This window comes from Kryptolebias marmoratus, linkage group LG17, assembly GCF_001649575.2.
Source record: "Kryptolebias marmoratus isolate JLee-2015 linkage group LG17, ASM164957v2, whole genome shotgun sequence".
Taxonomy (NCBI): Eukaryota; Metazoa; Chordata; class Actinopteri; order Cyprinodontiformes; family Rivulidae; genus Kryptolebias; species Kryptolebias marmoratus.
The window spans coordinates 16,321,589-16,334,065 of record NC_051446.1 but is presented as its reverse complement, the minus strand read 5'-3'; the positions used below and the strand labels follow the sequence as shown (position 1 = coordinate 16,334,065).

Below are 12,477 nucleotides of genomic sequence, written 5' to 3'. Positions count from 1 at the left end.
ATTTGGCGTGTTCTACCTACATACCAAGTTTTAAAACTCTACGATGTACGGTTTGTTCTATCTCACGTTAGGGGGCGCTGTGGAGCAGTTTTGCCACGCCCATTTTTGATTCCATTAAAATACTAAAATTTTTCACGGGGGACAATTTTGGGTAAAGTTTGGTGACTTTTTGAATATGTTTAAACCTCCAAATTAGCGTTTCTATGCAGACAAGAAAAATTAATAATAAGAAACAGTACAGATCCAATAGGCCTTCGCAGCGCTGTCGCTGCTCGGGCCTAACTAGCATTTCTGTAGCCAGCAGGAAGCACTCAAAATGGCTCGATTGGCCCTTGATTTTGATCGTGCAGCTCGCCTTCGCCTGCCCTTCCTCAGAAACCTTTGACCTCTCCCAGATGTCCAACATGATTCTCCTTTGTGTTAAAAGCAGCCCTCACCCCTCCTCCTGTTACATCATAGCTGCTACCCCAAAGGCAGCTGCTGTCCCCGTCCATTTTTAACACCCATTACGTAGAGATGAATGATTCCCTTCAGATGCTGTTCTGTCATTGCAAACATGTAGCTAAAAGCGACGCATGTGTAACGGTTGCAGGATACGTCTGTGAGGCGCAGTAAGTGGCTTGCTGATATTCTCCTGTTGCTAGCTTGTTTTGGCTCATGTATTTTAAATGAGTTAACCGTGCACTCATGGTCGTGTTCGTATTCTTATTCTTGTTTTTCTTCCATTGTTTTACAAACGTCAGTCATAACAGACGTGTAATTTCATCACTTCTTTTTTGCCAGTGACTGATCTCATTTATGTCTGCCTCTTTCTGTCTGCTAGGCTGCTGGAAACTGGTGACACAGAGGAGCCTAAGGGTAAGATGAACCCTTTACTTTCACTGCACTCACATCCTCTATTGTTTCACCGGCTGTTTTCCCATCTGAGGTCTTTCTATGAGTCAGTCTGAAAGGAATACTGAGCTCCCAGCTGATGGCGGATCACCTGTCGGCTGTATTGATGCATGCATTTTGGAACTCATCCACAGAGGAGGAATAAATATAGCTATGAGCTTAGCTTAGTTTTGTTGTTAATGAATATGACATAGGGATGATTTTAACCCCAGTGGCGGTTTTATTTTCGAAACTACAAGCAGGAGAAAATGTTTGCACAGTTTGATTAAAGACTGAATTATTTTGTTTGAGTCTGTGCCTCGGTTCATCTATCTCTCTGTTTTCTGTTGGTGTACATCAAGCTTGTTTAGATCACTCTTCTCATTTGAAAGCCTATTTTATTGTAGGGATAAATCTAGGCCACTGGGAAAAATGTCTGCTCGCATTGAACCACCTGAGCCCACAGCCTAAAAGTCTTTGTGTCGTATGGCCAAATGTCACATCTCTCGAGAGTCATCTGATATTTGTTCAAACAAGACACAGAAAGGTTTCAATCAGTTTAACATTATGTTAAATTATCGTTTTAGTTCATTGAAAATAATTTTGAGATCAACTCCTTGGGGGGGAGGATGTGCTTTTTCTCCCATCACTCTCTGTTTACTTTGCTCTGTCAGAAGCAGCAGTTCTTCAGCTTACTGCAGAGATCTGAGTAATGCATCCATGCCTTTGTCATCCAGATAAATGTAGCTAACAACAAAGGTCAGCTGTTGTCTGTGGGGATTTTTTTTTTCTTAAATAAACCATCTCAGTTACATATAGTCCTATGATTGGCATTCTAATCATTATTTGAATTTGTTTAAAAAGAGAAAGAATGTGTTGATGATTATGACTTTATTAAAAACAATCAGAATTTAGTAAATGAAAATACAAGGAGCAGAAGGGATGGACTAAATATTAAAAGTTGACTTGAGTAAAACATATATTTTAGGTTTTTTTTAAATAATGTACTGTTTTCAGCTCATATTTCAGCTTTAAATATTGAAAGAAAATGCCAATATATAAACCTTGTGTTAACTTGGTATTTGTTTTGCCCAAACATGATTTTTTTTTTACATATTTTAATTATATTCAGTTCAGTTTTGTTTGATTATATTTCTGTTGTGTCAGTCCACAATCAAAGTTATCTAACGGCACAATACATAAATGCGAACAGATTTAATTCAATTTCATTTACCTGCGGTCCAATTTAATCCAGCCTGTTTGAATACAATCCAATTGCAACTCATTCCAGTGCCGTTCGATTGAGATCAAACTCCTGTTTCAATGTCAATCTAAATATCAAAAGAGGTCCAATAGTTTTTGTTTGTTTATTTATTTTTTTTACGCCATGTACTTGTTCAGAAAATGTTCTGCTCTCAAGGAACCATTTATAGATGAATGAATAGATGACGTTAATAACTCCAGAGATAAATTTGGTGACATAAACTGCCATAAAACAAAGATCCCAAAATTCTTATAAAACTCTGTGTTCTACACAAACTCATAATGCTCACATATAAACATTAAGAAAAACTGGAAACTAATTATGAAAAAATGAATAAATAAACAAAACTATTACTACAATTAATGCTACATTTCTAAATGTAAAGGGTAAGATAATAATGGTTCATAAGCTTTCCACAGAACCCCATTTTAGAATTTCTGAACTGTCACTATCACCATATTTTTATATGGTTCTGTTCTGTGACATTGCAGATCAGCTGGGGGAAAATAAATGGGGATTTTGCTATGATTGCAGTAGGATTTGGCCTGTTTCAGGATGTCACCTTTGCTCTAAGTGCATATTTCATGTAATTCTCTGTTCTCGAGAGCATACATGAGTCTATTTACATACGGCTGTTCTAAAGTCAAAGGTCCATCCAATAAACTCCAAACAGGGCAGTCTTGAAAGACAGATGAAAACACTCAAGGAATAGTCCGTTGACATAAGCAGAAGTTTTTCCATTTTTTCAGTTTCTTTTTTTTTTTTCCTCCGGCTCCAGTTTTGGCCTTGGATCACTGATTATGTAAAAAAAAAAATATATATATATATATATATATATATATATATATATATATATTGGACTGAAGTCAAAACAATGAGTGCCGTTCGAGTGGAGTCACCAGTCTGCAATGCTTAATGTTTCATCATTTGAAGTAAATCACATTAAGCTCTGAACAGCAGGGGAGCTTGAAACATGAATCAAAAGTGGAGGATTCTTTTTTTTTTTTTTTTCTTCCACTGGAAACACTTAGTTTTTCAGAGACATGCTATTATTTTGGATTAAAATATCACATTGTCAAAGCAATAAAAAAAGATTTACAGAGGGAGACTGGATTAAATTGCAGTGAATTAGGAAATTTTTTGTTTTTTTTCTAATGTTATTACATTTAATGAGTTCCTCGTGTTTAGGAAATTATATTTTCAGTGCTGTTTTTCATCAGCTTTAATTCTTTTTTTTCCATTGAACAGATGTCTAACTGCAAAGTAAATGTCTTCCACTGTCAAAAACAATCTGTTGTTGTTGTTTTTTTTATCTGTAGCTAAACAGACTCACTCAGTCTAATAAAGTTCAGTGACTTTTAAAACTCAACTTGACAGTCTTCATTTTCCTTCTTGAACCAAAGACAGTGAGGTCACTAACATTATCAGCTTCTTTATCTACGTTTTCAAGCCGGTATCTCCTGCAAGAGCAACTTCCACTTCGACTTGATAATCAGTGTGCGTTCACAATCACTCTGATTTAAGTGCTGTGTGTTTCAACAGAGAGATGTGAGCACATTTCTTCTCTTCATGTGTCTGTGGTCAGAACTAAATGTGTGTGTTGTGTGTTTTTTAGATGATGAGAAGCCTGTGGAGTCTGCCAAGAGAAGGGGAACGTCAAAGCTGTCTCATTTTATGGTACAGTATTTTAATATTTTTGGTTTCCTATCTGTCTTCCTTTATTCAAGGCTTTGAGATTGCATGAATGAATGTGAGCGTCTATGTTTCAGAACTAAAGCCGTCTCGGGGCATATGATTACAGCTTGGTGTGTGGCCTTGGCCTAATGTTAAACGGAGGTTAAATTTAGTTTCGATTTGGCTTAACGTAAGCAGTGGTGGAAATCAGTGCGAGCCTCAAGAAAATATGTCAGTGTGAAATCCTCTGAGGTGGTAGCGATTTGTAAAACTGTAACACAAATCTTGTATCATTTACTTTTGTCGAACATTTTCTTACACGTGTGCTTACTCTGTCCAAAATCATTACTAAGCGTCACTGTTTTCAGAAATTTGGTTTAAATTGATACACAGTCTGTGTGCATTTACCTTCAGTGTAAAGCTCTCCCCCTGTCTGTTCTGTATCACTAAAGTCAGTTATGGCACATTTATAAGCTTCTGGTTAGAGGTCAGTGGAGACTGTATACATAAATTTGTAGATACAAATTTGTCAGTTGCCTTAAAGATTTAGCTTCCTTTGCAGGACACTTTTATCCATTCACTCTTTTATAACTGACTAAATTTGAGTGTATTAAATTGAACTATAATTTGATTGAAGTAGAAGATATTGAATTTTAATAAATGGATTGGGACAACGTGTGTGGATTCAAGTCTGACTACGACGGTTCTGGTTTGAATTATAGTTTAAGTTGAAATAAGATGGACTGTACTGAAATTAATCCGACTGTTTGCAACTGAATTTTATTTGAACCTGTTTACTTTTCTTTAGAGCCACCCCGAGCCAACCTTGAGTATCTAATCTGGGTCCGGGTCAAGTTAGTTTTCATTGGTTTTATCACAATAGTTGACCACACTCCACTCGTTATCTTTGTTGTTGACCTACCGTTCATGGTTTTATGTCAACCATTGTGGATGGAAAACCTAGATTCTTAGTTTTTTATGCTGCTCTAAGATGACATTTGTTGCAAATCAAAGATATTAAACAAAAATGAATTTAATGTTTTTTTCATTCTAGACTGATCTGCCAATTAGTTCCCTTTGACCTTGTAGCAATTATCAAACAATTTGTTTATTGAAAGGTGCATTTGACTTGCAAAAGGTCAAGTGGATGGGACTCTTTCAGAGGTCCCTCTGCTCAGGTTATTCCTGTAACTTTTCCAACGTATTGGAGGTCATTTACAGATTGTAAACTTTGACATTACAGATTCAATGTTTTCCACATTTCAAATGATTTAGACTGAAAGTGATAGCCCTCAGAGAAACCTTACTATCTCGTCTGTATCCAAGCTGTCCTCTTTTTATTTTTTCCAATATTTAAATGCATTAACTCCAAAAGCTGACAGCACAATTTGAAGCTTAAATATTTGAAATTACAAATTTCCCGGTGATGTCAGAGTTGCTGATTGTTGCCGCTGTCTGGGCTTTTACTTTTCCTTTCACATTCTGGTTTGCATGCGGCTCTTTCCAGCGCAGCTGTTGCACACTTCAACTCTTCTCTGGAGGTTCGCTTCATTAATAACAAATTAAGCAGTTTCTTACTTCGCTAAGCTGCCCCGCACCTGGTTGCGAGCCTGGCCAAAGTCATGACTTCAGCTCACACAGTCCATGGAGGTCTGAAAAACGCTTGTGGGAAGAAAGATTTAGACCGCTACAAGATGCACTCAGGAGCAAAAACTCGGGATTGTTCCAAATCCTGTGGGAAATCGTCACATGTGAGCTTGAAATGAACTGAGAATCTGTTTTTCCCATGCTGCTGAGGTTTCAGAGGTGGTTGGGTTTCATAATGTTTGATGTGAATAGCTGTTCTAATTTGGCACTTACAGACCAGGACCTGGGCCAGCCTTTGCCAAGCGAACCCAGATGGCTGCAAGTTTTTCCAACAAACAAACTTTGCAGAAAAACAGGTTCTTAAAAAGGAGCTTTTATATCTGCTGTATTATCTTTTTCTCCTGATTAAAATCTCATACCTTAAGACTCCTCAGTTCACTATCGACAACAATGACAGATATCACTTTTCTGTCTTTCCTTGTTTCTGCTCCAGAGTATCTGATGAAAACCAGTGAGTCTCCATTAAAGGAGATAAAGTTAGTGAGGTCACCGTACATCTGCTTTTCAACACAAATCAAGGCAATATATGTATGTGGTTACTTCTAGAGAACAGCATAACTCATTTTTACTTTGAATTTGCTGACTGAGTTGTTTTGAACGTGAAAATCTGTGTTGCAGAAGACCGTAAATCTTGCTCCATGGAAAATAACTTCCTTCCATTTGATCAGTGAGCAGCACTTAGTTTGTAAGAGGCTTCTCTAATTTTAGGAAATTCAATTTAGGGGTATTTTCCTCACAGCTGGAGATCTACTTATCCTCACCAGGTCATGCCAGGGGCTCACTGAAGTGTTTACTGGCACAGCGGCAGGCTTCGTACTGCACACATGTCAGGGAAAAGATTCACTTGTTGACCTTAAAAGACACAGACAGTTGGATGTAAATATCCCCTTCTTGGACTTTTTAAAAAATATTATGTTGCTTTCTTGAAAACGGTTGATAGAGTTAAGTGCCATGCAGTGAATTAGGATTATTATTATTTTCAGTTTTCTCTTAATAAGTAAACAAGTTATTTAACATTATGAGCCACTTAGTTTGGAATCCAGACACAAGACCTTGAAGATTTAGCAGGCTTCAGAGTGATGACGTTGTGTTTTAACTGTACAGAGATGTCTCTATCATGTTGTATATCGTGCTAAAATTGTGTGTTATTTCTAAACCTAAAAAGAACCCGAAAGTGACTTTGTAAAACAAAAAAAAAAGGAATTTTAAGCATGGTTAAAGTGATTTATTCATGAATCTTTTTCTCCTGTTGCTTTTAACAGCTATACAATCTGTGATTACAGGTGCCCAGACATTAGCATGCCTTTTTAGTTACAGATCAAAATCAGATCACTTACCTGTAAGCAGCTCAGCTGGAGCATTGTAAGGGTTAAGTGCTATTCTTAAATGCAGGGGTGGAGCCTTTTTTTATTCACTCACTTCCCTTATCAACATAATCCTCACAGCTTGTGTAGCACCTCGGCAGGATTTCTTTCAAGTTCGAGTCTAATTTTTGGACTAACCTCCCCTGTTTGAATGTAGGACCACGAAGAGACGGAGGATGGAAGCAGCAGCCGGTCTTATGATGACAAACTGAAGCGCCAGCTGATCAGCAGTTACAAAGAGGAATCTGCTACCAGGTGAGCGAGTCAAAGTGAAGGCCAGCATGGATGTTTCATATGTATTCTGCTATATGTTCCTTTTTTTTCCCACTTAAATAATGTGTACCAAAACACTAGGAACAGTCTGAGACACCTTGAAACTAGTTCCCATCCACACCCAGCAAACTGAACAGCCTGAATGGAGCTCTGAGGTAATTACAGACAAGTCAAAAGGCTGTCATAAACAGCTGCTGAGATGCTTTGACGTAGACAAACCTGCAGAACTTGCCTTTTAATATCACCGTTTTTATGCATCCACACAAATACACGTACAAACAGGAGTCTGTGGTAGCCGTTAATGCTAAGCAGACTCTAAGCAGCAGCTGCGGTATTGAGCCTCAGCTTGTGTTAACACTGTGGCATTTTAGTAATGATTTGTAAGATTGTGTGGACATGTCAAAGATGGAAGCAAAGTAATTCTTTTCTATATGCATAAAGTTTGACTGGATGTGGAAACTGTTTAGTTTACTCTAAAATCAGGAGTTCTTCTGAGTTTGTGTTAGCTGCTTAGCTGCTATTTGTCACCAGCCTTTGCTGCATTGAAATATATGAGTAATATAACTGTAACCTAACTATAATGGCATGAAAACAAAAGAATCTTTCTGGGCAATATTACTTTATAAGAGTCAAAAACATGAGTGCAGTCTTCATTTTCAAGTATCCGCTAGTAAGATATATGCTAAGAGCCTAATTGCTTTTGATTGTTGGTGTATTATTGAGAGGTAGAAGTGCTGTATGGAATGCTTGTATAATTGTGGCTCCTAGTCTAATGCATGTTGAGTGGTCAATAAATGGCTCACTATAAATGCAGTCCATTTACCATCAGCAGATGTTTTGTCCTATGAATATGAAAGAAAGGCTGTTTAAAATTGAGTTGTTCCCTGTTTCTGTGTGATGTGGTTTCCCTCGACCGACCTGCGTCTTGATGAGATAAGGGGCAGATCTTGGGTCTGCAAATTCCAAAAGGAGACATGAATGTAAACCAAGATTTTTCACTAAATCTTTTATTTTGATCTCCAGAGGAAATATTTTACAGATTTCACAAATTTTACGAACACACTAAAATCATGAGAAGTTTAACTTTGTCTCTCGCAGTATCTGAAAACACCTCTGAGCAACATATAAAAGCTAAACTTAGGATTCAAATGTGACCCAGGAGTGTGCTGATTTCAGTATTCATGGGATGTCTGGTATTCTCACTTATACCCGTAGAATCATTAAAAGCACATTCAATTTTAAGTTGTTTTTTTAATCACACATTAACGTTATAGTTCAAATCTTTTGAAATGGGGTTCTGTGGATGAATTGTGAACAAGTAGTATTTTATGGCTCTTTGATTGACCTCGGTTTGGAGAAACAGAGCTTAATTCTGACTGATTCATGAGCTAACAGCTAGTCTGAGTGGGGCCAAGACCAACGTGTTTTGAAACAACAGTCCACTCTGGCCCCGCTCAGATTCACCTCATAAATCCATCAGAAATAAACTCTCATTTCTCTAAACTGAGGTCATTCAAGCAGCTGCCCACAGCAGGTAATATAATAGTAGTTCCCAACCTTCCCATAGAACCCAAATTCTAAATATTTGAACTCTTTCTTTGCCGACACTTTTTATTTGCCCTCTTCAGACACCAGAAGTCGTTTAATAATTTTTAACTTTTGTGTTTTGAGTTCACATTTTTGCAAGCCTTGTGAGGTTTCCATCACACTAAAGCTGAATTGGGTTTGCATCGGTGTCTTCATTTGTACCCGTTTTTGCTGCCGTTTCCTCAATCTTTGACTCTTCCATCTGATGTTTCAGCCTCCCTAATGCTGATAAAGAAAAGACAATGGAACAGCCCACAGATGAATCTTCCAGGCAGGAGGAGCAAGCGTTTACAGCCAGCACAGAGGAAAAGCAGGTCAGTTTTCTTTTCATATGAAATTTGATGAATTTAACAGCACAACAACTATGAAGCCATCATAAATATAACAACATGTTTTCGTAAATCATTAGACTCTGCTATAAAAGGCATCCCTGTGGAGGAGTTTTGATTTTTACCACTGCTGCTGCACTGAAAAAGACCATATGCAAGCCAATTCCAGAACTCTTACTCACCTTAAATTTGGCCTTGGTTCCCCCCCCCCGTTCTGGTTCAGTTTATTTATTTATTTAAAGTCAACTTGCAGATTATAACTCGTGCCCTTAATATTGAGCTGCAAAATGTTATTACTTAGCAGAAATCTTAAGCTGATTCCCAAAGGTGATTAAAATTATCTGCACGTATGTTTACACAAACACACACGCCCACACATTGCCATGCCCTCTGATGTTGATTAAAACGGACCACCAGGTTAACATTACAGTCACGCCCAGCTTGGCCTCCCAGTCTGCTTCTCCTCCTACACCGGCACGCCTCCACAACCTTTGGCCTGTCGGTACGACGCGTGGTGCTGTTCCAGCTGCTGTTGTTTCCTTTAAATGATAACATATTGAGCACACGCAACACATACATCATCCCTCGTGTATTTTGTATTATTCGTGAAGGACGGTGTGGCTGTTTTAAATTCACTACCACAGCTTCAAAGCCTTGGATATTTTCAGGTTTGTTTTACGTGACATCTGTTCCCCATTAACAGGCGTTATAGTTAGACAAAGAAATAAAGTTTGAAGTACAAACAGATTTGTTGACAAATGACAAATCCTCCTCTGACCTTCTAGATGCAATATTTATTTTAATTTATTTTCTTCTTTTTCACCTATTTTTGTTTTGTTGCTTTATGAAATCCAAGTCCTTAATATTTACTTTTCCTGCCGTTTTTTTTTTCTTATCTTCACTTTTTTGTATCTAACCTAAAATACTGCTCATTTAACATCCAAACCTTGCCCTTTGTTAACAGCCAGAAGTCACTGAAAACAAAACACCATTTGTTGTCAATAAAAGTCCATGGTTTTGTTGATGTTTTGTATTTTATCATCTCCTTTTAAACACAGGAGGAGCAAAGTGGATGAAATACACTTTAGTAGTGTACTAGGTCAGTGGTTCCCAAGGTTGGGGTCAGGATCCCACTTTGGGTCATGAAACTTAACTTAAAGTGAGGTTTCCCCAGCATATTTTTAATCTTAAATGGTTCAGAAAGATAGATGCAATAATCATAAATTAATAATAATAGTATCACACCTGTTAAGCCTGTCTGTATATTCATTATGCTCTTATTTAATAAGGTTATTAGCAAAGTTTGTAAACTTAAATCAGCCATATTTGAGGTCACAAGCCTCTGGCACTGTTACTTTGTGGGACAAAAGCTGAAGGACTTTAAAGTCACCAAGTTCAATGGTCTAAAGTGTCAGTTCAGCTCCTTTGAAATGGAGTTCTGTGGAAAGGTTACTACTTCTGATATTTTACCTGTTGTTCTGACCAAATTAATAAATTAACGGCTACTTTGAACAAGACCAAGACCAAAATGGGTTACCAGTGTGACTTAAAACTTCTCTAAACCCAAAAGTTTTATAGCAATTCATCCAAATGCTACATCAAAAATCTTTGCATTGCTGTCAGATTTACATTACACTGATATTACCAAATAACTCTATGGTTATTTGCAAGCACCTTAAGTGCAGCCTGGAACAATTTGAATAGATATTATCATATTTCTACAGGAATAATTGTAATCTTAATACTGTGCAGTGTAAAGGTTTATGAAAAGGAGTTTGCATGAACCACTATGAAAGCTTTGAGATTGGAGTTGCTTTAAGGTAGCTTCAATCGGACCTAGCTGTTACCTCATCAATCCCCTCAGAAATAATCTGTTTCCAGTCTGAGGCTGTTCAGTAAGCGAACTGCTTAATTGTTCAAAACCTTTCTTAAAGAGTTATTTTCTTCACTTACAGCAACACACTTCATGTTGTACTGAAATTAAATAAATGCCTTTTTTTGTTTTTGATATCAGCCTTCCAGTTTGCTCTCAGACCAAGCTCTTCCCGAATCGCCCCCTCCCAGTCCTCTCTGCCAGTCTGCGTCCTCGCTGCAGCGCCAAGACTCCTGGCCTCAGGGCATCAAGGGAATCCTGAAGAAAAGCCGCTCCACCAGTGTTGAGTCGGACCACAGCGACAGCCCCATGCCTGTGCGCCTGCCTTCCCGGCAAACCAGTGTCACCCTGAGCCACCCCGAGAGCGAGGAGGAGGAGGAGGAAGAAGAGGAAGAGGAAGAGATGGAGGAAGAGGACAGCAGGGAAAGTGACAAAGACGACGAGTCATTAAACACTGATATGATAGATGGCGGGAGCTTCAGCACAGACAGAGGACAGAGGCACAGCAGCAGCAGCAGCAGCAGCAGCAGAGGGAGTTTTGAGGAGATGCTAAGTCCCTCGCCTGACGAGAGCCTGGAGAACACCTCAACAATGTCAGAGGATGTTGACGAACTGGAGAGCAGTCTGGATCAGAGTCTCAGCTCTTCACTTAAACAAAGGTCAGGATATACACAAATAGGCACATTGTGATGAGATTTTAGGGTTGTCTTACAATAAACATGGATGAGAACAAACAATTTATAGCAATAAAAAGGAAAAAAATATATATATTTTTTTTTCTTCAGAATGACTTTGTTGACTAGTGGGGAAGGTGAAAAGAAAGACAGACTGAAGAAGTCAAAGCCAACTGAACTCATCCAGACGTCTCTGGCTGATCGCTTCAGTCAGCTCCACGATTCTGAGAATTCCTGGAGGAAAAAAGTAAGTTTCATTTACAATGCACTAACTGTGTCGTGCCGCTGAGTTGCTGTGCTTTGGGGGTATATCAGGGGTCAAAAATGGGAGTGGAGCCAAACTCAACCCGAGCCCTCCTTTGACTACTTTATTAGATGGAAAATAGTTTGGTACGCTGCCTTCGTTCTGCAGTATATCGTCCCCTAAGGCCTAAAAGGGTCACCACCAACACCCGCCTCTGTAAAAGTCATCTCAGTTAGGTAATAAAACAAACTTTTATTGGCATTACAAGTCAGCTCGGCTCATTTTACCTGGTTATTAATGCTAATTTAGGCTGGTGTCAAAATGTTCAGCCTGTTCACATGTGTTACGTGTTGCCTTGCCCTGCAGTCAAGCAAATGGTGGACTATAGACTCTGCATTGGCTGATTCTGCAACCCTGGCTTGTTGCGTATGAGCAAACACTCATGTAATGATGAGCCTCTCTTTTTGTTTGGCTTGTTAGATTTCCCAAAGGGGAGCAGCGGCAGCTTAACAAGTCCTTTTTTTTTCCCTGATAAGGCGCACCTGATGTTTAAAAAGCCATCGGCGCTTTTCAAAACAGAGGATACTGCCTATTTCTCTAAAGCCTGTTGTACACATTTGGCTGTATCGTTTAAATCATAGAGTTCCAGTTAAATGGTGAAATATGTCTTTCTTT

At 38.5% G+C, this 12,477-nt stretch overlaps 1 protein-coding gene across 2 annotated transcripts in view; it reads left to right on the top strand.

Annotated features, from left to right (window-relative positions):
* svild (supervillin d) overlaps positions 1-12,477 on the top strand; it is a 42,779-nt gene that overhangs the window by 14,994 nt on the left and 15,308 nt on the right. For both annotated transcript variants that reach the window (XR_005234287.1, XM_017437896.3), the window contains exons 3-8: positions 824-858; positions 3,753-3,814; positions 6,980-7,077; positions 8,897-8,996; positions 11,026-11,543; positions 11,670-11,805. Coding sequence is in view for 1 of the 2 variants with exons in the window: in XM_017437896.3 (XP_017293385.1) it covers positions 824-858; positions 3,753-3,814; positions 6,980-7,077; positions 8,897-8,996; positions 11,026-11,543; positions 11,670-11,805 (949 nt within the window). In the remaining variant the exon portion in view is untranslated. The remainder of the gene's footprint in view (positions 1-823; positions 859-3,752; positions 3,815-6,979; positions 7,078-8,896; positions 8,997-11,025; positions 11,544-11,669; positions 11,806-12,477) is intronic.